General features: G+C 42.7%; 2 protein-coding genes across 3 annotated transcripts; one reads left to right on the forward strand and one right to left on the reverse strand.

Moving 5' to 3' along the window:
• Window positions 1-638: 638 nt before the first annotated feature.
• On the reverse strand, window positions 639-6,242 carry si:ch211-127m7.2. Its single transcript, XM_021606262.2, has 3 exons — window positions 5,902-6,242; window positions 1,723-1,828; window positions 639-1,419 (listed from the first exon to the last, which is right to left on the reverse strand). Exons 1-3 carry the CDS (start codon window positions 6,021-6,023, stop codon window positions 1,048-1,050), a joined length of 600 nt encoding a protein of 199 aa, XP_021461937.2. The 5' UTR covers window positions 6,024-6,242; the 3' UTR covers window positions 639-1,047.
• On the forward strand, window positions 5,117-25,950 carry LOC110525823 (LETM1 domain-containing protein LETM2, mitochondrial). 2 transcript variants are annotated; one of them, XM_021606263.2, is made up of 11 exons: window positions 12,619-12,888; window positions 13,032-13,097; window positions 13,405-13,479; window positions 13,592-14,099; window positions 16,832-16,975; window positions 18,880-19,023; window positions 19,243-19,566; window positions 19,801-19,920; window positions 22,238-22,330; window positions 22,476-22,544; window positions 23,118-25,950. In XM_021606263.2, the coding sequence occupies exons 3-11, from the start codon at window positions 13,433-13,435 to the stop codon at window positions 23,169-23,171; spliced, it is 1,503 nt and encodes a 500-aa protein (XP_021461938.2). In that variant the 5' UTR covers window positions 12,619-12,888; window positions 13,032-13,097; window positions 13,405-13,432; the 3' UTR covers window positions 23,172-25,950. The 2 variants fall into 2 exon arrangements, with proteins under 2 accessions (XP_036835857.1, XP_021461938.2); XM_036979962.1 differs by lacking the exons at window positions 12,619-12,888; window positions 13,032-13,097 and adding an exon at window positions 5,117-5,284.
• The last annotated feature ends 260 nt before the right edge of the window (window positions 25,951-26,210 follow it).

Consider the following 26,210-nt stretch of genomic DNA (forward strand, 5'->3'; position numbering starts at 1 on the left):
AAATGTTCAGCAACCCCTAACTGGTCAGGAAAAACAAGTCAACTTTTGAGTTTTTCAATGTGTTCAACATGATCAACCAAAAGGGTGTATGACTGTCTATATAATGTTTTTCAAAACATACTATTCATAACTTTATTTAGTCTGTTTTCATGTTTGTGTTCTGTTCTGTACATAGATGCATATTTTAAATCAAATTAAGTTTCCAATATAAACTCTGATACAGAGATACTTTACTCTTTGACTACTACTACTACTACTATAGTCCTACTGTACTGTGGTCGGCAATGTTGACGACAAAAATGCTACAGTCATTTTAATAAATCGACCACTAGCCTAAGTAATTAATTTGCATACGTTTTGGCTAACTGTCATGCTCCAGTAAATGAGTGTGATAACCTACTTTACCTTATAATCATTGTTAAGTTAAAACCACCAATTTTGCTCACGAGTCTCAAATGTACATGATTTATTCATCAAAATTGTGAAGTGTATGACATGCCTGTTGATCATAAGCCTATGTTGATGGTCAACAAAGATTTCTCTAATTTCTGTGAATTTGGTCAGGTCACCAAAAAAGTGACATATTGCAGCTTTAAAAATAAAATAAATTGAATCAATAAAAGTGCCTTGAGAATATCCCAGTAGTCACATTTTATTCTTCGATCAAAATTATATTTTTTGGTTTCTATTACAAAGTATGTCATTGCCCTTTTACTGCTCTTAAAGGGGAAACTATCTTGAGCAGTTGCGCCTAATATTGTTCACATCATTAGTGGCACCTAGTGAGACAGTTTTTAGGCCCAATGCCTTTTCTAAGACGGTGCATAAACACTTCACAGATTAAACCTAATCCTGTATTCATAAATGCTTTCAATGGAGATGTATTTACTAACATTACCAAGAACCCACTATAAATAATTCATGTTATGGATCCCATTTGCCCCCATTGACTATTTTTAATATACTCTAGTCTACATGACCTCACTGTGTATCCCCCCCCATCTCAGTTTGTAAGGAAAGCATCTCAAAGTGTTCTGTGGTTTATCATCAGGTGAAGAATATCTCCCTTACAAGCCTGAGGGCATCATCGTCTGCTGTGGGAGACTGTGACCGTGAGTGGTCCTCTGCTCCAACATCCTGAGCCAAATCCCCTGAACCATCATCATCGTCGTGACCTGGTCCTGAACTCTGACCCTCAGGTCCCTGCTCTGTGTTGTTATTGTGAGTGTTGTTGTTTTGAGCGTACAGTAGAGTGTCCTCCTCGGCTACATCGATGTCCGTTTCTGAGACATACGTCCTCTCCTGTGCATCAGAGTCTGAGGACTCCGCCACCACGTCCAACTCAGACAGCCTCCTCTTCTTCTCCCTGACACAGTTGTTTTTTGCATTCATAGAGCAGCCCACCACACTCCTTTTGACCTATACAGGGCGAATTGGATAAAACAGACAGAAATAGCTCAGTTATATCCACTAGGAATGATTTAAACCTCCCCACCAGATGTTTCACAATTTTGTTGTAGCCCTGAACTATCTCACCTGAGTCACCTATTCAAAGGCATGATGATTACCTGATGAGTTGAATCAGGTGTGCTAGCTCTGGATTAGATCAAATAACAGCTGGAGGTCCCCACCTAGAGGTCCTTCATACTGTGGTCTAAGCTAGTTAGCTGCAACCCCCCCCCCATCCCTCAGTGAATCATCGCCCAGTCTATGGAACATCACCTGTTTGTCATCATGACGAGCTCCATCTTCTCCACCTCCAAAATCATTCAAATAACTGACAGCTGCCTCCACCAGCTCCTTTTCATTCATGCAGTAGAAGGCCACTCTGGACAGCAAAAGAGGGAAAATGAAGTCCTATGTGCAGAAAACAAATGCTTTTCATATAGCCATCAGGTTACTTTTAGTTGAAAAATAGAAAAGTTAGTGGTTGAAACCACACTCTACAGAAAACAATTGCCGTTTTGAAAATGCAGTAAAATTGCACTAACTGTGGTATTTTTCAGAATAAACTGCAAAATTACTGCAGTAAAAAACTTATTTTGGAAGCAATATATAACTGCAGTACAGTGTATTGCAGCTATACTGCGTTCTGACCAGTGGATGCTCCTCAGAGGAGGAAGGGGAGGACCATTCTCCTCAGTGAATTTCATAAAAAATTACAATTGTAAAACATTGTAAAAGTTATCCTTCTTAGATAAAACTATAAATATAATCACATCAAATAATTGATTAAAACACTATTTTAGTGAGGATTGAAAATATGCTTGGCCTATCATGGGGGTGTCTGTATGTTAAAAGCTACATTTTGCAACATATGGTGTGACTAGCGGAAAGGCTGTGGCTGGCCTTGAGGTGTAGGTAGCTATCATGAGTTGTGGGAGACACGTACAGAACGTAGGCAGTTAAGCAGACTGTCTTTTGTTAGAACTCAAACTTAGAAATAACAGGAACCAGATAACGGTGTCTAGGGTGTGAGCGCATGGATATTCTACACAGCAACAGTTACCGTACATGTATCAACTGGAGCGCCCGGGGGCTGGTACCAGCTCGTGCGCCAACAATCAACAATAGGCTGGGTGAGTCTAAACCACGCCCAGTCTCTACTCTGCGACAGGCCGGCTCGGAAGCAGGAACTACTTCTGTCAGAGTATATTATAATAATTTTGTCAGGAACAAGTTCAGTTCTCTGTTTGCCCTGCGAGGTGTGACAGAGAGCCCGTATATACAAAAATTGCATTTACCACTTATTGCTTAGCTAATAAAAAATATTTTAGCATACAATCGGTGACTCAATGTCATATTTATCCTGATACCAGATTCGAATTGATGCAACCCTAACATTTTGCAAAAAGTCTACAGTAGCCTCAGCAGCACTCTTTAGAGTAGCACCATGGTGTAGCCGGAGGACAGCTAGCTTTCGCCTTCCTCTGAGTACATGGACTTCAATACAAAACCTTGGGAGGCTCATTGTTCTCACCCCCTTCCATAGACTTACACCAGCCTTTCTTAAAGTATGGGTTGCGGACCTGTTAATGGTGGGTCGCGACGTGTCAGAGTAAATGTATAATTAATTACAGGAATTGATTTGGCCAAGTCTCTGCTCAGCAGCGGTCTCTGCTCTGTTTTGCAGCTGCACAAGTGTGACAGGGAGATGCCCGTGTGCTTCGCGGTTTACCAGATCTTTTTTCTGTAGTTTTCTTGAAGATCACTCCGCGTCACACACAATGCAGCGCTGTCGTTCAGCAGCAGATGATGCGCTGTCTGCCACTGACTTGTCATTCCCACTCGCCATCACTCACCGCTGTCATCAAATGGATTCATGCTAGCCACAAGTTCTGACTGAGCTCAATTGTCATGAAACGCATATACAGCGATGAGTTTCTCTCTCTTTCATACAAACTTGTAACGAGGAGCGACCACAATGTGTTTTGTGTGGGGAAGTGCTTAGTAATGAGTCTCTCAAAACTAACAAATTAATAAAACGACACTTCCTGACCAAACATCCACAGCATGATGGCAAACCCAGGGAGTTCTTTGAGAACAGAGCAGAATGCTTCAGGAAACAGTGATTCGACAATGGAAAAGTAAGTCAGCTAGCAAGGCATTGTTGTCATTTTATAACAGGTGATTGATTATAAGCAGAAAAAGGGAGTACTAACTATCTCTCATCGTAGTAGATGTGAGTTTCTCTTTCAAACAATCCCCTGGCCTTGTACACAGCTAATAGCTAACATTCACCAAAGCAAGCAAGCTACTGTTAGTGCAACCCTAGTAACAGTACAGATTCAAATAAAATGATCAGGCCTACTGTACATCAAAACGGAGCCCAGAATATACATGCTTGTTGAAAACTTCAACCAGCTACACACCTCTCATTAGAACTGTGTGTGTGTTTTCTGGTCTACATCTGTGTGATGTGATCAATCAGTTTATTCCAGTTTAGAATAAAAAAATATGTATTGTATTTTAACAGCAACAGTTCCAACCTAGACTTTCTTTCAACAATAATTTATACAGTAAGATGTACATTAGGCCTGATTATTTTTCATCTGTACTGTTACTTAGGGTTGTGTAACCGGTGTGAAATGGCTAGCTAGTTAGCGGGGTGTGCGCTAATTGCGTTTCAATCGGTGACATCACTCGCTCTGAGACCTTGAAGTAGTTGTTCCCTTGCTCTACAAGGGTCGTGGCTTTTGTGGAGCGATAGGTAACAATGCTTCGAAGGTGACTGTTGATGTGTGCAGAGGGTTCGGGGCAAGGGACGGAAGCTATACTGTTACATTGGTGCTGTGACCCAGATCACTGGTTGCTGTAGAAAAGGAGGTCAAAAAGGAGGGTGAGTGTAACCAGTGTGAAATGGCTAGCTAGTTAGCGGGGTGCGTGCTAATAGCATTTCAAATCGGTGACATCACTCTCTCTGAGACCTTGAAGTAGTTGTTCCCTTGCTCAGCAAGGGCCACGGCTTTTGTGGAGCGATGGTTTGAGGATGACTGTTGTCGGTGTGTGCAGAGGGTCCCTGGTTCGAGCCCAGGTAGGGGTGAGGAGAGGGACGGAAGCTATACTGTTACAATTGCACTATCAAAAACTGCCTGTGTGTGTGTGTTCTGTTGTACATCTGTGTGATGTGATCAATAAGTTTATTCCAGTTCAGAATTAAAAATATTTATTGTATTTTAACAGCAACCTAGAAAAGTTCCAACTGAGACAGATATGTAAGAGTGTTTTTAATGGTGGAAAATAAATCTGAATAGATATTTATATGGATATTTAATTTCAATGTTATTTGTTTGTCTATATTGCATTTGTTTTAGGCATAAGGGCAAAGAAATGTACCAATATTTATTTATAGTTGCATATTTTCCTAAGTGTGAATTTCTCATTTGTGTCCCAGGCTGAAAAAGTTTAAGAACCCCTGATTTACACAGTAATTATGACAATTTCCGGAGGACATCCTCCAGCCTATCAGAGATCTTGAAGCATGAACTGACATGTTGTCCACCCAATCAATGGATCAGATATTTAATCTAGTACTGAAAGCATAAACTACAGCTAGCTAGCACTGCAGTGTATAAAATATGGTGAGTAGTTGACTCAGAAAGACAACAGTTAACAAATACATTTCTTCCAAAATGAAGGAGAAGTAAGAGAAAAATATCTAGAGGGGGATTGTCATTTTTTCCACTTTCAGTTTCACTTACTTAGCTAGCAAATGCAGCAAGCTAGTTTAGCCTACCTAAACAACCTGCTTTCCAACACAACACTGGAACTCTTCCAAATCAAGGTAAGCTTTTGGTATTATAAATGATTGCCACCAGGGCCCACCGTTGTAACTGCTTACTGACTGTGCCGTTACTCTATGATTGTAGCGGGTTTACTAACGCCTTAGTTCAATTAGCTATGCTGACTATGACGTTACTTTAGCTAATATACTCCAGCTAATATGGTGACAACGATGTAGGCTGTGTATGGGGGTTTGGCTTGGAAAGGTTTTTTCGCCTGGTCACATACAGCTGATGTGTTGTGCATTGAAGTCCACAAGCGAAGAGGTGTCACACCTGTGTGCACCCTACGTTGTAAACTTTAATTCATAGGCTAGGTTGTAGCAACCTCATGATGGATATAGGGGAAATTCGAGTATCATGTAGTAGCCGAAACCTATCGCTGTAACTAACATTGAACTGGGTGAATGGAACAGGAATGAGTCATCCAATATTCTGTAATAGAAATAATGCCATGCTCATGAAAAAAAAAAGTCCTAATCTTAAACGGCACCGTCTGACCGCAACTGATTCTGACTGCATTGTTTTTCGTAAGGGCACTGCCCACCTATAGTATAGGTATTATTTCATATCAAGACTATCAGGTTCATTTGTCCTTTGATGAAACTACACTGCCCACCTTTCAACTCGTTTCCTCGTTCTCTTGCCTGAAGTTATCCTCTTCAGTGTCTCCTTATCTTTCACTCTGTCCTCATCCTTCCTTGCCATCCAAGACGGTAGTTCCCGCCGCTTTCCTGCCATGTTACTGTATGCTCAGTTTAAAGTAGTACAGAAATACGACTAAAATACCGTGTTTATATCATAACTCCGTGAATTTTCGATGTCATTTCACAACTTATATTTTTTTCCGGTTTGATACGTCCGCAGCCGTAGGGAGGATATACTTGTAAGGAGATGGGAAACTCCGTTGGTATCGTATTAAGGCCCCTTGTGTGCGTTGCCAACCCGTCATCAATGGGCCGCGCGTTGCATTCTGGGCGATTTTGTGACAATTAGAACTCTCCTTCAAGGAGTCAGTTGAGCGCTAGCTCCAAAAAACATCCATTAGCATGAATTTCGTCAACAAGAAGTACAACATTGAAAATCTTTTCCGAGATATGAGATAATTAACTTGTCTGTAATATCGTATAGCTTTGGAATCATGACATTGCGTACTTTCGAGGAAAATAGCCAAGTTAAGGATGGATTGCGTTACAATTAGTTTAGCAACCGCGTGACGCACCATAGAACGTGAACACGATTGGTCGACATTCTGCTGGTGAGGCTTTATGATGGTCTTCCGGTAATTGCCATTAGGATCACTATCTCCTTTCTCTGAAATCTCTGATTACAAACGCCTCGCGTCCTCTCCTTTCCCCATTGGATACATTTAGAGGGACTTCTGGCTTTCTCATCCAATGGGTCTTGAGAAGGAGACGAGGAGCGAGGACGCGATAAATGTTTGAGATATTTCCATTTGTATACATATCGAAAGTTCTAACCATAGCCATTCATTGCTTAGCCTAGAGTGCCATGTTGCGGACAAGAAGAGAAACACTACAATGTGCGTAATGCATCTATAGTTTAGTTTCTATGACCAAAGAAAATGACAAAATAAAATTGTAAAATGTTTATTATATACTGAACACAAATAAACGCAACATGCCATGCATTCATTGATTTTACTGAGTTACAGTTCATTTGAGGATATCAGTCAATTTAAATAAATTCATTCGACACTAATCTATGGATTTCACATCACTGAGAGTACAGATGTGCATCTGTTGGTCACAGATACCTTAAATGGGTCTCACAAAGGGCCTCAGGATCTCGTCACGGTATTTTTTTTGCATTCAAATTGCCTTTGATAAAATGCAATTGTGTTCGTTGTCCGTAGCTTATGCCTGCCCATACCATAACCCCACCACCACGGGGCTGGCACTGTTCACAACATTGACATCAGCAAACCGCTCGCCCACATGACGCAATAGACGTGGTCTGCGATTGAGGCCGGTTGGACGTACTGCCAAATTCTCGAAAACAAACAGATGTTGGAGGTTTATGTTATAGAAATAAACATTACATTCTTTGGCAACAGCTCTGGTGGACATTCTACAAGTCAGCATGACATTGTGTTGTGTGACAACTGCACATTTTACAGTGGCCTTTTATTGTCCAGCACAGCACAAGGTGCACCTGTGTAATTATCATGCTGTTTAATCAGATTATTGATATGCCACACCTGTCAAGTGGATGGATTATCTTGGCAAAAGAGAAATGCTCACTAAGTGGATGTATACAGGTTTGTGCACAACATTTGAGAGAAATAAGCTTTTTGTGCTTATGGAACATTTCTGGGATCTTTTAATTCAGGTCATGGGATAAACACTTTTTACATGTTGCGTACATATTTTTGTTCAGTGTAATTGAACTTTTTACAGCTCCTAGACGGTTGCTTTTATAACAACCATCTGTGTTTATATGAAGTATAATTTGGGATTTCTTCAAGTCTTCTACACTAGATGGAGCCTTTGAGACCCTTCCTTCCATATTACAGTGTGGCCATCCATTTTAAAGTGATAGTTCACCCAAATTAGAAAATTACATTGATTTAATTACCCTGTAAGCAATCTATGGACAAGTCATGACAGAAATCCATACTTTGGTTTTGTTTCCCTGGCACTGTTTCCATGATTTATCATTTGTGGCACAAATCCCTTTTAAGCCATGGGACTGATATGAGCATTTTTCCCGCATCTTATTCAAAACATCTATACGTGACTTTGCTGAGCTTCACAATCAATTTTAGATAAATGCTAGCATCCATCCCATGACTTGAATGGGATTTGTGCCACAAATGCTAAAACGTTAGCATGTGGAAACCAATTGATTGCTGTCATACCTTGTCCATAGACTGCTTACAGGGTACAGAAACCAATATGTTATTTAGTAATTTGGGTGAACTATCCTTTTAAACCATCTACTGGCCTAGTATATTGAACACAATCAATACATATTACCACTTTTTAAAGCACATTCACTCACTTTCATACAATAAAACCCCACACAAACATCCCAAAATGAATACTTTACACCACGTCAAGAGTTTATTTGACTGTATTTCAGAATAATTTTCGGTAAACAAGTTTTTTGCTATTTTTCTTTCACAAAATGTAATATATCCGTACTGTCGCATTTCATAAAAATAGTTGTTCACTTCGGTCTTTGGAACTACAGTATCAACCATTGGCTGATGCATGCAATGTCTGAGCAGGGGAACGCGACCCATATGATATAGCAATCTGATGCCCAACTGCTCAGACGATGATTTGGCACACAATCAATCAAATGTATTTATAAAGCCCTTTTTACATCAGCCGATGTCACAAAGGACTTTACAAAAACTCCAAACAGCAAGCAATGCAGATGTAGCTGGCTAGGAAAAACTCCCTAGAAAGGCAGGAACTTAGGAAGAAATCTAGAGAGGAGCCAGGCTCTGAGAGGTGGCCAGTCCTCTTCTGGCTGTGCCTGGTGTCAAGAACTGCAACGCTGTTGAGTTTTTCATGCTCTACAGTTTCCCTTGTGTATCAAGAATGGTCCACCACCCAAAGGACATCCAGCCAACTTGACACAACTGTGGGAAGATTTGGAGTCAACATGTGCCAGCATCCCTGTAGAACGCTTTCGACACCATGTAGAGTCCATGCCCTGACCAATTGAGGCTGTTCTGAGGGCCAAAGGGGGTGCAACTCATTATTAGGAAGGTGTTCCTAATGTTTGGTATACTCAGTGTAGTTGCCACTGTGAGAGGGCCCATGGATTGTTTGTGATAAGTTTATTGTTATTTATTTATCGATGGTGCAATTTCATTTTCCAGGTAAGTTGATTGTCAATAAAATGCTATTTTATGCCTGCTACATTAGGTTAATCAAGTGAGTGGTTCTTTCCTTTAAGCGGATTCAATCCCACTAGAAAATGTTTTACTTCATCTATTGGTGCTCAGCCCTGTCAATCAAGCCCATCCTCATCTGATCTAGTATGTCAACAACAATCATGTCTGTGGGCGTGTTTCAGTGGTAAGGCAAAAGCAACCTACTGTAGACAAAAGTCGAGTGACGTCGGGGGAGGTGCATCTCTGACAGCTGAAAAATGGAGAAGCGTGTAATTGCAGATTGCAATTATGGGTGTTTTCTGATATCAGGCGTTTCTTGATATCAAGTTATTCCTATTGATGCTCGCCATTGGTTGGTGGCCGTTTCTTTCGCATCGAGGGCAACAGTTGTTGACAACTGCAGCATTGTACCTAAGCCTAACCCTTTTCCTAATCTTTCCTAACCTGCCACACTAATTCACCTAACCTGCCATGTTAGATATCCTATCCTGTTATGTAAACAAACCATCATCAACAAACCATCAGTCTCATAACACTGGAACTGACCAATGGCAGGTATCAGTGGGCATTCCCTGATATCAGGGAACACCCACATCAGGAAATGCCCCGAATTGCAGAATGCAATTACACCATATTCGAAAGTCGGACACTAATGTTGTTTTCCAACAGCAAGGCTCAGATCAACATGGCAGTGTTACCATTGTTTATACAGGTTTTTCTTTATAATGCTGAAATAAACATGGCTCCAACCCCCCATATTACACACTCACAAACTGAAATACACTGCTCAAAAAAATAAAGGGAACACTTAAACAACACAATGTAACTCCAAGTCAATCACACTTCTGTGAAATCAAAATGTCCACCTAGGAAGCAACACTGATTGACAATAAATTTCACATGCTGTTGTGCAAATGGAATAGACAACAGGTGGAAATTATAGGCAATTAGCAAGACAACCCCAATAAAGGAGTGGTTCTGCAGGTGGTGACCACAGACCACTTCTCAGTTCCTATGCTTCCTGGCTGATGTTTTGGTCACTTTTGAATGCCGGCGGTGCTTTCACTCTAGTGGTAGCATGAGACGGAGTCTACAACCCACACAAGTGGCTCAGGTAGTGCAGCTCATCCAGGATGGAACATCAACGCGAGCTGTGGCAAGAAGGTTTGCTGTGTCTGTCAGTGTAGTGTCCAGAGCATGGAGGCGCTACCAGGAGAAAGGCCAGTACATCAGGAGACGTGGAGGAGGCCGTAGGAGGGCAACAACCCATGCAGCAGGACCGCTACCTCCGCCTTTGTGCAAGGAGGAACAGGAGGAGCACTGCCAGAGCCCTGCAAAATGACCTCCAGCAGGCCACAAATGTGCATGTGTCTGCTCAAACGGTCAGAAACAGACTCCATGAGGGTGGTATGAGGGCCCGACATCCACAGGTGGGGGTTGTGCTTACAGCCCAACATCGTGCAGGACGTTTGGCATTTGCCAGAGAACACCAAGATTGGCAAATTCATCACTGGCGCCTTGTGCTCTTCACAGATGAAAGCAGGTTCACACTGAGCACATGTGACAGACGTGACAGAGTTGAGTCTGGAGACGCCGTGGAGAACGTTCTGCTGCCTGCAACATCCTCCAGCATGACCGGTTTGGTGGTGGGTCAGTCATGGTGTGGGGTGGCATTTCTTTGGGGGGCCGCACAGCCCTCCATGTGCTCGCCAGAGGTAGCCTGACTGCCATTAGGTACCGAGATGAGACCCTCAGACCCCTTGTGAGACCATATGCTGGTGCGGTTGGCCCTGAGTTCCTCCTAATGCAAGACAATGCTAGACCTCATGTGGCTGTAGTGTGTCAGCAGTTCCTGCAAGAGGAAGGCATTGATGCTATGGACTGGCCCGCCCGTTCCCCAGACCTGAATCCAATTGAGCACATCTGGGACATCATGTCTCGCTCCATCCACCAACGCCACGTTGCACCACAGACTGTCCAGGAGTTGGCGGATGCTTTAGTCCAGGTCTGGGAGGAGATCCCTCAGGAGACCATCCGCCACCTCATCAGGAGCATGCCCAGGCGTTGTAGGGAGGTCATACAGGCACGTGGAGGCCACACACACTACTGAGCCTCATTTTGACTTGTTTTAAGGACATTACATCAAAGTTGGATCAGCCTGTAGTGTGGTTTTCCATTTTAATTTTGAGTGTGACTCCAAATCCAGACCGCCATGGTTTGATAAATTTGATTTCCATTGATACATTTTGTGTGATTTTGTTGTCAGCACATTCAACTATGTAAAGAGAAAAGTATTTAATAAGAATATTTCATTCATTCAGATCTAGGATGTGTTATTTTAGTGTTCCCTTTATTTTTTTGAGCAGTGTATAATGTGGTCATTGTAAAATCAATTACTGAGAGAGAGCTTCAAATATCACATTAATTTGTATATAGGCTATCCACTGTATACATGAAGTTGGTTCCTGTTTTAGTCATGTCTTTGGTCACCTTTGCATGGGTCAAACAAAAACACCCTAATGATTGGTTGACAATAGAGCCTCCCACAATGCAGGCAAGGCTGCAGGAGGAAGTTGGTGATGAACAACTGCAGAAACTTACAGTCAAGTTCATGACCTTTGATCACATTATTTCTGTAAAGTTCCTGCAGTAGACATGTAGGCTCTAGTATGAACATTTTTATCCTTATAATGCAACAAACTTTTAAAGGCATCTGTCACTGACTTTGGAGATGGCTGCCGGTGTGGCCATGAGGTGGGGGTAAGATGGCGGACTGGAGAAAAGTGGAACGTGTTTTGAGTGATGGATCACACAGAACTTGTGGTAGAGCTACAGAAGAAAATGTAACATGACGAGAGTGAGGATGAATTAACTGCGGTTGCAGGTGCTGTGAAGACAGCAGAGTATGAGCCTCATCCTGATGATGACAAAGATGATTCTGGCCCAGGGGAATTAGGTTTTTGGAGATAATGGATCCTTGCCTTCTGGTAGATCTGTATGTGGTGTCAGGTTTGGTGGAGAGCAGGTTCAGTGAAAGTGACTCGAAGTGGAATTGTTTAGATGTTTTTTGTGTTTCTGCGGTCCAGAGGGAGCATACTGGGGACAAGAACTGTGACTTGCTTTCCTCTCTGGAGCAGGGCGCCGTTGAAAGGAGTGATAACTGGAGTGCCGTTAAGTGTGGAGGATGATCAACTGAAGTTGAAGATTCCTAGTGTCGCCGTTTGGTTACAAAATGTTTGGGTCCTGTCCTCCCTGGCTGCTGGCCTGGAGTAGGATCAGATAGGGCCATAGTTGTGAGGTTTTAATGTGTGCAGGGTTAGTTAGTAGGGGATTTTTTTCCACAAAGTGTAATGAATTCATACTACAGAATAGCATGCTGATGCACAGCCAATACAGTAGGTGGCGGCATGCACTTATATTTTTTGGTGGTTGCCCGCAATAATACCAAAGAAGTCACCGACTTCACAAAAGTGATCCACTCGAACGCGCCCGGTGTGACTCGCAATAACCTTTTCAGTGAAGTAACAGGGTTTCCACTAGATAACATAGCTACAAAGTCAAAACTGGTCTTAATTTAAGTTTAGGCGTAAGGTTAGGTTTAAAATCAGGTCTTAATAAGATAAATTGTAGAAATGGGCGGGAGTTAGCCATAATTATGACTGTGTTCATTTAACTACTGACGACCCGGGAGCAGCGTTAGGTCACTGTACCAAATAGTCGAAGTTGGTCAAAAGGGTACACGACGTTTCTCAAAGGAATATTAGTAATAATAAAGTCAGAAATGGGTTTATTACATCATCAGTCTTGATTTTCGTCGCACATCTTCAATCAGCACACAACTGTGAATGGATTGTAACGTTACTATTTTGCTCTTTTAGACAATCTTTACGACGCCCTGTCGGCAGCCATAACATAGCTCTCTCGAGAACAATTTGACGTTCGAGGTAAGCTAGCAAAGTTCGTCAATCAACTTCCGTTTTCAGTTGTTTGCGTGTTTGCTCTAGGAACATGCATTATCTCTGTATGTTCCTAGGTTTGCTAAGTCATCAGATGTTTTAGATGTTCTATTGTCAAACCAAAGTTTCAATCTCTCAAGACTGCAGATGTTAGCTAATTAGCTAGCTAATGAGCTACAGTACTGTCTGTAATCCACATCGTTAACATCACATGTTATCATACTGAATCCATTAAACGACGGTTGGAAATATCTTAATGTAATGTATTTCACTGGTCTTATTGTTCACCATACAGGAGACCTCGATCTGCCGGTGTAACAACAATGGCAGTGTTCAGTGCACAGGTGCTTCTGGCAGTAACAAGATCAAGGTAGGAGACCAGGTCACCAGCTCTATATTATAAACTATTTAGGCCTGCACTTACCTCAACCACACAGTGGGGACACACACCATACTGATGTATCTATGTGTTCTGTCTCTAGGGGATCTTACCTGCTGTCTAAGAGGCACAGCTGCTGCCCTCTCCCCTCCACAGCCTACGTCCACCACAACCTGGACCCCCCCAGCCGCCTGTCGTTCTTACCCTCCCTCAGCCATTCCAGGTCTGGCTACCCTCACTGTGTTCGGCTCCACGGTTTCAAGAACCACAGCACCACCCTGCTGGCCAGATCTCTGCACAGTTCCTGTGTCTGGCTGCAGGACACCAAGGCCCCTGCCACCCCAGCCCAGGATGACCACCCAGGGACCCCTAAAAATGCCCCCCCTGCACCCCAACCTCCAGTCCCTGCTCCCTCTGCTGCTGCTACTGTTGTGGCTGCAGCTGCCCCTACGGTCCAGGTAGTAAGGAAATCTATTGGCCAGAGGATAGTGGATGAGCTGAAACACTACTACAATGGCTTCAGGCTGCTGGGGATTGATACCAAGATTGCAGTGAGGATGGTGTGGAGACTGCTGCATGGACAACTGCTCTCACGCAGGGAGAGGAGACGGGTAAGTCGGGAAGTGTAGGCTGAGTTCGCTCTGTGTTTAACCTGTTCCTTAAGGAGTAAATAACAGGGTAGAGGGCAGGATTTATAGGAATACTCTTTGATGTGTAGTAAGGAGTACCAGGAACTAATGATCATCTGATCACCTCCAAATCTCAGGATGTTTTGAAAAGAACAAGGTCCTACCTTTTGAACTTATTGAACCAATAACAATGTTGCTCATTTTTGCGTTCATATTTTCTCTCTTTGTGCCTATTGAACACAACCGAAGGAGTAGAGCCACGTGTCGTGAGGTATTGTAGTTTAACCCTCAGTCTAAGAACAAAACTCTTAGGTCTGAGTCACCCAATCTGGCCCTTAGATTATAAACATTTCAGAACGCTGCCTGCCACAGTGCCAGTGTTGTGGTTAATCTGCTATCTGAAAAAGGACATTCATGTGGATGGTGTACCGAACGGTCTCTAATAGACTGTCTGGTGAAACATAGGCAAATAAGACGGATTGATGAATGAAACACAGTACATGTCGGGTCACAGGCATGTAGATACAGTACGCCAAACAAACACACACCCACCCACCCTCAGTTGACTTCAGGCTCCATGTTTATTAGTAAGGCTGATTGAAAGGATACATCTAGCCTATTGCCTCTGATACAAGATGGGTGCAATAACACATGCACACATCCAAACACTCCGCCGTGTGACCCTTGCTGTTTGAATGCCATGGTAGAGCTTTACTCAGCACCGGTGCTATTTTAGAAAGGGACTGGCAGTGCTAGTAGTCTGCTAGAGACGGAGGGACAGAATCCTAACATAGTGTTGTTGCCCATGGTGGGTCAAGGGGGATTCCTTCTTGTGTTGTGGCTTAAGACCAGGAGTGAAAGTAAGCCGATCCGGTTTGGCGTCCCAGCAAAATAAATAGTGTGGGTATGCCGTATCTGTAAAACGTGAGCCTACGACAACATTATTTAACATTACCGCAGGTCAGCTACATGAAAATGAGTGAAATTTACCTAAACCGACAATCTATAACATTATCCCAAATTGTTTTGTGCTTTGATAAGTGGCCCAGACGAGACACGCAGGCACAGCAGTGGGCGCAGCTATCCAGCCTTAAGTGTTGTATGCCTTATATCATTGCCAAAGTTCATTACACTTTTAGTTGGTTTGTAACTGATGTCTCTTTCTATTCATCAAATTGCTACTCTCCCTGGGATCCACATAAAACATGACCTAATACATAACCTAGTTGAGTACATTACAAAGACAGAACTACATACATTTGAAATAAGAATACACACTTTTATGCCTTTATGGGATTTCATAGACTACTGAATGCAAGTGCAACACACGAAAATGGAAATGTACTAACGAGAAGGTGCGTTGCAAATAGGCTGACACTTTCTTCACTATCCTGATCCGACAAACTTTATCCGTTATCATACGTACAGTTTCACTATCCTGATCCGACAAACTTTATCCGTTATCAAACGTACAGTTTCACTATCCTGATCCGACAAACTTTATCCGTTATCATACGTACAGTTTCAATATCCTGATCCGACAAACTTTATCCGTTATCATACGTACAGTTTCACTATCCTGATCCGACAAACTTTATCCGTTATCATACGTACAGTTTCACTATCCTGATCCGACAAACTTTATCCGTTATCATACGTACAGTTTCACTATCCTGATCCGACAAACTTTATCCGTTATCATACGTACAGTTTCACTATCCTGATCCGACAAACTTTATCCGTTATCATACGTACAGTTTCACTATCCTGATCCGACAAACTTTATCCGTTATCATACGTACAGTTTCACTATCCTGATCCGACAAACTTTATCCGTTATCAAACGTACAGTTTCACTATCCTGATCCGACAAACTTTATCCGTTATCATACGTACAGTTTCACTATCCTGATCCGACAAACTTTATCCGTTATCATACGTACAGTTTCACTATCCTGATCCGACAAACTTTATCCGTTATCATACGTGCAGTTTCACTATCCTGCTTATGTGAAATAACCAGGACAGTGTTTCAGATGGAGTTTCACTTATATCCTTCACTCTGTTCAGTTCATAGAATGAACAGAACCGTCATCAAATGTGGCTTCACTTAACGTCCTTCACCCCCATTCAGCTCATAAAATGAACTAAACGATCAGACATGCAGACTTCTGTTTGCGTCTTTCACCCTTGCTCACAACAGTGAGCTAAATTCCTTGAGTCTTGAGCCTTGTTACAGGCTATCGCCTGTAAGGGTTAGCTGAGGTATAGTGTAATGTGTTAATCTACTGTTCATGAAGGGTTAGCTGAGGTATTGTGCCAGACCTTGCTCATAAAAGGAACAAGGTCCCGTGAATCAGATGGACTAGAGTATATAAAATGAACAAGAATCAGATGGGAGTTTCACCTAAGATGTGGCCACAGCCATTGGTTTTGTTTGTTCAAAGAGAACATTTTTTTTTAAAGAAAACAACATTGTTTTGTCGGTCACATTTCAAAATGTTTGGGATTGACTTGGGTGTTGGCATTCTATTTCTATAGGTGTTGGTGCAATCACAGGGCAAAACTCACATTGCATCACTGCAGCTTTCTAGAATACCAAAAAACTGTAGCCTACATAAGTAATCTGCCGTACTTTTATTCTCTCTCCTCTCCTCCTCTGTTGTGTGAGACCTGTTACTGTTTGCTTTGCTAACCCTCCGTTTTCTCTCCAGCTGATGAGGACATGTGCTGACCTGTTCCGCCTGCTGCCCTTCATGGTCTTCATCATCGTTCCCTTCATGGAGTTCCTGCTTCCTGTCTTCCTCAAGCTCTTCCCTGAGATGCTGCCCTCCACTTTCGAGACCGAGACCAAGAAGGCACGTTCTTCACACTGTTGCAATGTTAATGTCCTTGACTTGTTGATGACTGACTGTGTCTCAATGGTCTAAACTTGCTTCCTTGTCTCCTCTCCTTCATCTGCACTGATCTAGTCATGATATGCTAGGTGTCTGTTTTTCTGTTCTTCCATTTTTGTAATATATATATTTTTTTATTTTTTAACTAGGCAAGTCAGTTAAGAATATATTCTTATTTACAATGACGGCCTACCCCGGTCAAACCCGGACGACACCCTATGGGACTCCCAATCATGGCTGGATGTGATACAGCCTGGATTCAAACCAGGGACTTATGCAGATAAAGGAAAGGAGACAAAAGCACACTTGAGATGCACCCAAGCAAGGGATATATTTCCGTTAGACCTGTAGGCCATTAGAATGAGCAGAAGTGTGTCCCAATCTATTTTCTCCTGAAGTGTGCACTTGTTCACCTCCATTCATAGATTTGACAGGAAATTGCTACTCAAAGAAACTCTCTAGCTCATGCCCCCACTAATCCAATGTTTATTTTACATTTGTGGGGAGTAGTGAACAGGTGCACACCCCAGGAAGAAATAGATTATTGGGACACCCCAGGTCTTTGTGTGGGATTAGACCCAATAGGCCTGAGCCTGGTTTCCCAATAGTGATGAAATTCAGGCTTATGTTTTTTTTTTTATTCATTTTTTGTGAACGATGCATCTTTCCTACAACGGCTAACTAAGTCACACGCGTTTCCCCAAAACCACGCAGAGAGAACAGTCTCCCAGTGCGTCGTTGGAGAAAGTGCCGATACTAATATGATCGGGGGAAAAAGGCAGCGCTGCTCTCGGACCAGCTTTCTCAATGCAAAGCTTACCTTTTAAAATTTGAATTATTTCACAATACTGACGACAGATCAGCTCCTAGAGAGAGATTAGCAACTACGGCTACAAATGTATTTGTATTTATTTTTGGGGTGACCAGAGTGGGTCACCGTTAAGACCGTGGTCTCATTCACAAGAGAGCTCTGTGAACATGAACATACACCATTTATTACACATAATGTAAGATGATCAAAACAGACACAACTCTCACATATCACCCCATTGAGTATCATTTCTGTAATAACCTGAAGGCTATTTCATGAGGTGGCTTATTCTAATGCTTACCCAATAAAAATGCCCTAAATCGCACATCATGAAATATGTTGAGACAAATTACTCCCAAGTAGAAAAATAGAACTCGAATGAACATGAAGTGTATTTCATAATGATTTGAAGCATATTTTTAAACATCACTTGTTTGTATCAATTGCAAAGACATTGGCAACTTTATTTGTAGTCAACTTTGTTCTGAAGTTATCTGCGGTCAGAGAAGATAAGCTGTGATTCTATGTTTAGCGGAGATCTTCTGTGTGTAAGGTGACGCGGGAGGGCCATAAGCTGCTCTACAAAAGGCGGGCGTTAGATTGCGATCTTTTTCAAGTGCAACGTTAATGGTTTTGGGAAACCGCTCTGAGATTTAACAATGCTCCTACGAAGGTTGTAACGATGAACTTCACCTTGAAATGCTTTTGGGAAACCGGGCCCTGGCTAGTTGTAGGTCACTCTGAATGGCTTTCATGTCCTCGTGCTCCTGTACAACAAGAGGTGCCTGACCTGGCCGCTTACATCATGGCCATTGGGATACCTACAGGAAGCAAAGGTAGTGACCACCATTAGCCAACTGGAGCACTTTGAAAGTTTGTTTTCAAATAGACCCTCTTTAACATTACCTAGCAACTTCATAGAATTCCATGAGGCTCTTTTTTTACCTACTCTTTTTCTAAAACCAATCGCAAGTAGCGAATACTAGTTTATGCATGAGGACCATTTGAGAAATGACTTCTCCCTCTCTCTTTCTGCCCTTTTTCTCTCTTTAAGGAAGAGAAGCAGAAGAAGGGTCTGGCTGCTAAGCTGGAGCTGGCTAAATTCCTCCAGGAGACCATATCAGAAATGGCCAAGAGGAACAAGACCAAGGCTCTGACAGAGGACGAGACGCAGCGCTTCTCCACCTACGTACAGAAGGTAATTTAGCCAGAGGGCAAAGCCTGCATCCACACCTCTGATTCATAATGTCATGAGTGTTTCAAGTTTTCATCCCGTTGTTTGTCTAGTCCTGGTCATACAGACGTGATAATGGTCAACATGTGATAACGTTCACTTGCCCATGTGTCCCTCCCAAGTCTGTCTCCAAAGTCCCCAGACTGCTCTAACTAACCCCTGTCCTCCCTGTGTCATCTCCAGGTGCGTCACACAGGGGAGCAGCCCACCACTAAGGACATCGTTAAGTTCTCCAAGCTGTTTGAAGACGAATTAACGCTGGAGCATCTAGAGCGCCCCCAGCTGGTGGCCCTGTGTAAGCTGCTGGAGCTCCAGCCCATAGGAACCAATAACCTGCTCCGCTTCCAGCTGATGATGCAGCTGAGAACCATCAAAGCAGACGACGAGGTGATCGCCACTGAGGGTGTGCCTGCTCTGAGTGTGTCAGAGCTGCAGGCAGCGTGTCGTAGCAGAGGGATGAGGTCACTGGGTCTGACCACTGACCAGCTACGCCAGCAGATGCAACAGGTCAGACACTCAACTTGTGAACAAGTCATCATCATTAGTTTCATCATGCTGCCTTAGAATATATTCAAAATCAAAAGGTATAGCCCACCTTGTTATGTCGAGCCACTAAAGGATTCAATATATTTATTTGTATTATAAGGGATGCGTCCAAAATGGCACCCTTTTGTGCCATTAGGGATGAAAAAAGATTAGCTTCTTCAGTGGCCTCTGACCTGTAACCTCTGTCTGTTCCAGTGGTTGGACCTGCACTTGAAGGAGAACGTCCCTCCCTCTCTGCTGCTGCTCTCCAGAGCTATGTACTTGACTGACGTCAAACCCATTATACCCGTCATACCCCCTGTACCCAAACTAGAGGTAAGACATCATACCCCCTGTACCCAAACTAGACGTAAGACATCATACCCCCTGTACCCAAACTAGAGGTAAGACATCATACCCCCTGTACCCAAACTAGAGGTAAGACATCATACCCCCTGTACCCAAACTAGAGGTAAGACATCATACCCCCTGTACCCAAACTAGAGGTAAGACATCATACCCCCTGTACCCAAACTAGAGGTAAGACATCATACCCCCTGTACCCAAACTAGAGGTAAGACATCATACCCCCTGTACCCAAACTAGAGGTAAGACATCATACCCCCTGTACCCAAACTAGAGGTAAGACATCATACCCCCTGTACCCAAACTAGAGGTAAGACATCATACCCCCTGTACCCAAACTAGAGGTAAGACATCATACCCCCTGTACCCAAACTAGAGGTAAGACATCATACCCCCTGTACCCAAACTAGAGGTAAGACATCATACCCCCTGTACCCAAACTAGAGGTAAGACGTCATACCCCCTGTACCCAAACTAGAGGTAAGACGTCATACCTCCTGTACCCAAACTAGAGGTAAGACGTCATACCCCCTGTACCCAAACTAGAGGTAAGACGTCATACCCCCTGTACCCAAACTAGAGGTAAGACGTCATACCCCCTGTACCCAAACTAGAGGTAAGACGTCATACCCCCTGTACCCAAACTAGAGGTAAGACGTCATACCCCCTGTACCCAAACTAGAGGTAAGACATCATACCCCCTGTACCTAGCGCTTCAAGCACTGATGCTGCATTAGTAGCCTACCAAACTTGCTAATTGCCTGGTACTCAGTACTCTGTCCCTCTAAATGACTCTGACATCATTGCAAGTGTAATCAAAAATCGAATCAATCACGTGCTCATGTTGCGCTACATTTCTTTAGGCTATGCAATTGCGTGAGAAAACTAGAGTTTTGATGGCCTCTATTAAAAATATTACCCCATCAGCTTTCTATAGGCTAGCCCTACTATTTCTCAACTTTCCTAATATTAAGCACATTTCTTCCCTTTACAACAGGAGTATAGCCTACCTGGCTGGCATGAAAATGAATCACGGGAAATACATCGTCCATTCACAATTTAAGTGCATAGATATTTATCGAGACGGGTGCATGATAATGGTCCATTCTATATCAAAACAAATTTCATACATATCTTGTTTAGTGTATTCAGGGGCGGCAGGGTAGCCTAGTGGTTAGAGCGTTGGATTAGTAACCGAAAGGTTGCAAGTTCAAATCCCCGAGCTGACAAGGTACAAATCTGTCGTTCTGCCCCTGAACAGGCAGTTAACCCACTGTTACTAGGCCGTCATTGAAAATAAGAATTTGTTCTTAACTGACTTGCCTAGTTAAATAAAGGTAAAATAAATCAAATTAAAATATAAATAAAATATATATGTAAAGACAAGAATAAATCAAGAATAGTCGTCTGGGGGACAATCACACAAAGGGAATGCTGCCGGGAAATTTGAGACATGATCAAGTGCTTGTCAAATTGTGAATAAGAGAATGATGAAGTGTGTGCGTAAAAAAAAAAACAGCTTTCATGATGCTTTTTTTCAAATCATGCAGCCTTAGAATGTATTATAAATCAAAAACATATTTTATTTTGCAACTAAAGTTGCATAAATAACTCTAGATGGAGCATATTGGAGGACCTGTTTCTTTATAACCGCACTCCCTCAAATCGTTTGGAGAAAATGTCCTTTGTATTTCATTCAGCTATGTTCAATTGTATTCTTCATACTATAATCATAATATAATGCCAAGGAATTCTAAACAAATCTTGTCTGCCAAATGAACTAGTGTAGCCCATAGCCAGTTCAGGAGCCAGTAAGGACAACGCAGAGCGTTCTGTTCTTATGAAATGGACCACATACTAGAGGTAAGACCCCCCCCAACCAGATCAGTTCGTATTTGAGAAGGGTGATCTGATTCTAGGTCTGTGGTCAAGGGCTTCTGCCTCCAGTGATTCTGACAGAAGCACAGGTTTCCCTCCGAACTAAGGCTTGACCATCAGACCATGGAGACCTGGTTTATTCTCCAACTCTTGAGCGTAGTGATATAGAAATGCAGATCAGCCATCTGAAGTATGTTCCTGCTGCCAACTCTCTCTGTGGATTTTACACCAGTCTCCGGACACTCTGTGGAAGGCATCACCATTGCTTACATAACTGGCCTGATCATTCCATTTGTGTGTGTTTTTGTTTTCAGGGAGGTCATTGTGTGTGTTTTGTTAAACCGAGAGGTCATAAGAGAACTGTCTAAGTATGTATGTTGATAATGTAACATTGTGTTGTATGTTTCAGAAGGCCACTCCTCTAGCTGAGACCTCACAGGGAACAACAGCCTCCTCCCTAGACTTACTAGTGGACCCAGCTCTGGTCATCAAAGACAGGCTGGTTAGTATGCAGACACACACAACCCGGTCACAGAATGCTCAGTAGAGTATGGTCAAAGACCGACCGGTCCAGTATCTTCTCCAGGATGACCTGTGGTGTTGGTAAAGAAAGTCCTCATTTCTGGTGTGTGTTTCTGTTCCTCCAGGTGGAAGAGGTTAGAGACCAGGCTGCCATCGTCTCAGACAAACCTCCCACCCCTGCCCAGATTGTTCAGGTCAGCCACCTTTGACCCTCAGTCATGTGATACCCACAGGGAGCATCACTGTAGTGACTAGATGGCCGTGCTAGAAATGACAGAGTAGCCGTAGTAAATAGATGGCCAGGCTGCTGGCAAGCAAATGACTGTTCACAACTTCACTTAACATCTTCATAACTTAGCTTTTTGGTTTTGATTTATGGTTAGAGATGGTTAAAGGTTAGTGTTAGTGGTAATTACATTAACCCCAATACTGTCTCCCTTTCACTCACCATGTCCTAATCGCTCCCACAACAAACTGCCCAACCAACCAACCATGGACTCTTGGAAGATTAGCACCATTGTGGGCTAAAAGATAAACAAACATGTCCACATGATATCATAGCTATTTAACCATCGATCCACCTACTTGCCACATTCATTAACCATATAGGATTTATGAGTAGTTAAATTACAGTGCGCCCATAACGGGTTTTATTCCATTATTGTTAATGTCCATGTCTGAAATTCACCATTATTTAATGAGTGCCATCTGTTTCTTTTTCATAATTTGTTTGTAAATTAACCTTTGCCCTCTGACCTCTCCTCCAGGTCGAAGAAGCAAAGGCGTCCCAGAAGAGCAAGATAAGTGTCAAAGGAGTGTGAGGAGGACTGAAAGGGCTTGACCGGACCCCACAACCCTGTGTCCTCAGGGTTGAGGGGGGCTATCAATCAAGCTTATCTACACCAAGAGGGATCAGTCAACCCAATCACCCCTCTGCCCCCCTTAACACCTTCTCCTTATCCGAAAGACCAGGGGGCGTGAGACTGTATCCCCCGTCCTCACTGTCTAGCCAATGGGGGCTCGCTGTGTGATGAAAAGGTCATAAGATCATCACATGATAATGTCATTAGACCAGACAACGCTTGGCTAAAATGCCACTTTGCTCAGGATCAGACCTCTGACTACACCTGGAGTGAGGGCTGCTGGCAGGGGTTTAAAATGGGACACCCACCTCTGCTTTGTCTGATTAGTCTCTGGTTCTTTTCGCCTGCATCTATTTGGTTTACATGTTATGCACTCCATCCATTTGGGTTTCACACTCCATCTCAGCAGGACACTGTTACGTAAACTCTGTTATGTAAAATTCCCTCAACTGGGATTACCTTTTGTTTTGTTTTAGGGATCACAGTTACCCAGTGATGTAACAAATATTATGTCCTTGAAGAGTAGACGCATCCTCTCAAGATGTACCGTTTGGCCCAGTGTTCTGGTTGGTTGGTTTTGGTGTAACTTTAGTCTGTTTCACTTCCGGTGGCATTGAGACCTAGCCTGGTCTCAGATTCATTAGGTGCTGAAGCTGAATCCTCTTGACTAGAAACACCGCAAAGGCGAAAACAGGGGGTGGCTGTGGTGTGTTAGGGGTCACCTGCTGGCTTTGAAACATTCTTCAAGGTGTGTTTGGCCCGCTCATCTCCAGATCTGGATCAGACTAACGTAGACCACCAACCCCCCCCCCCCCCCCGTGTATATTTGTAAATACCCTGTAAATGGTTCTCCGTGTCTGGCAGAAAAGGTACACCTGCTCTGTACGTTGGTTATGCCACGCCCTCAAGCTCTCCCAACTAAAGAGTTCTATGAACTTTTACCCTCCTATTATTTTGTCTTGTTTGTTGAATATTTGAATCTAAGACAGGGCAACTCTTTACATTAACTTGCCTTCATACCATGAAGTTACTCTCGAACTACTCTGGTAACCAGAATGAAATTGTTTAGCTCAAAATGCTCTTTGCAAATAAGGTATATAAGCAATGATTGATGTGTAAAGGAAATTGGGTAAATTGTCTAGCTAGTTACAATGGTAGTTGCATTTGAATTACAACAGAAAATGTAACACACGTGGTATCTGTGCAATTTATTGTGAAGAGTGACACAACGACTGAGTGGTCCAATGTCATTTAGCAGACACTCTTATCCAGAGCAACTTACAGGAGCAATTAGAGTAAAGTGCCTCTGTCGATGTGCCCTAGTAAGCTCGGGGAATCAAACGAGTGCCCTTAATTGTAAGCTAGCGAGAGAGTTCACTCCTGATACACAGGAGAGGCTGTAGGAGCACCTAAATCCTGATAGTCAACACAACTGCCAGTCTGGGGACAAATGGACTATACAGTGCATATGTTGTGTTAATGCTCTTCTACTACCCTTGATTTACAAATTTAAAAGCAAATACTTGACTGACAGCTATTGGAAATGATCCATACCCACTGTTAACTCAACTAGAGAAGTGTGTAAAGAGTTTATTTGAGCGAAACAGCATGAACATGCAGGTTTTGTGAACTCTTAAAGGATTACACAAGAAAGTGTTACATTTTATTTTGAAATGTGGTTCTCAAAGAACTTGAAAGATGGCCGCTATTTGACGATGAACTGCCTAGTACCTATCCTGCTTACGTATGTTAACACAATTATGTGATCGAGAAGGTTCTTGGAAGGTTTACCACATAAACATATAGTATGTGTACTGTGTATGTTTCATATTTCAGTGTGCGTGTATGAGAGTTTGTGCGTTTGGTGTTGCCTTAGCCTTGAGGAAAACCTCTTTCAGCATCAAGTTAGGGCAGGGTTTCCAAAACTTGGTCCTTGGGCCACCGCTGGGTGCATGTTTTGGGTTTTTGCCCTACCGCTACACAGCTGATTCAAATAACCAACTCATCAAGCTTTGATTATTTGGACCGAGTTTGGGGAAACCCTGAGTTAGGGGATTAACTTTATGAACCCCTCCAACTGAATTGCATTACTTCACTGATTAGTCAGTGGCCGACCATTCGCCCTTTCTGAATAGACTAGAATGGACTTCATAGTGCATCTTCCTCTCCCACTGATCTGTAGGTGAGTGTATAAGCGAAACCAAGATGTCCACCCTTCTGCTTTGATCAATCCAATCCTCTCAGATCTGTGATTAATTCAAGGGGTCGGGAAGAGAGGACTATGAGACCGGGGATTCTCCTTTCCATTATTTTTCTACTTGGTTTAAGGATTGTTATGCAAATGAATGTATAGCCAAATCTGTAAAAAGGTGCTTTGTTAGCTCTGCTCTCTGTGGAATGTCTCCTCCTGCCTGTTCTCCACTGACTACTGGAAGAGATTTACACTGTCCCAATTCCCCTGCCTTGTTCCTTCCTTTGGCTCCCTTCATGTCGATAGATTGGTGAAAGGAATTCATATTATTGCTTATACTGTTACCTTTTTTTTTGTGGTTATTTTGGATCAGTGATCATGGAGGCAAGGAGATTAGGAAGTTGGGGGAGAGAATTAGGACACATACTTCGATTCATTTACACTCCTGTGTAATTGCCCTTTCACTCACATGCCTAATACCAAATACTAGCTCTTACCCCTAAACCCTTGTTGGTACAAGCAGTATAGTGGAAAGCAGAACCATATTGCTAATGGCATACCTTTCAGATCAACAAGTGGTCTGTGTGGGCTTAGAGTTTGGTGTGGAGTTGAGTAACATGAACTATACTGAACAAAAATATAAACACAACATGTAAAGTGTTGGTTTCATGAGCTGAAATAAAATATCCCAGAAATGTTCCATATGCTCAAAAAGCTTATACAATTTTGTTTACATCCCTGTTAGTGAGCATTTCTCCTTTGCCAATCATGTTTGATTAAACAGCAACTGATTAAACAGCATTAAA

This window comes from Oncorhynchus mykiss, chromosome 6 (genome assembly GCF_013265735.2).
Source record: "Oncorhynchus mykiss isolate Arlee chromosome 6, USDA_OmykA_1.1, whole genome shotgun sequence".
In the NCBI taxonomy this organism is placed as follows: Eukaryota; Metazoa; Chordata; class Actinopteri; order Salmoniformes; family Salmonidae; genus Oncorhynchus; species Oncorhynchus mykiss.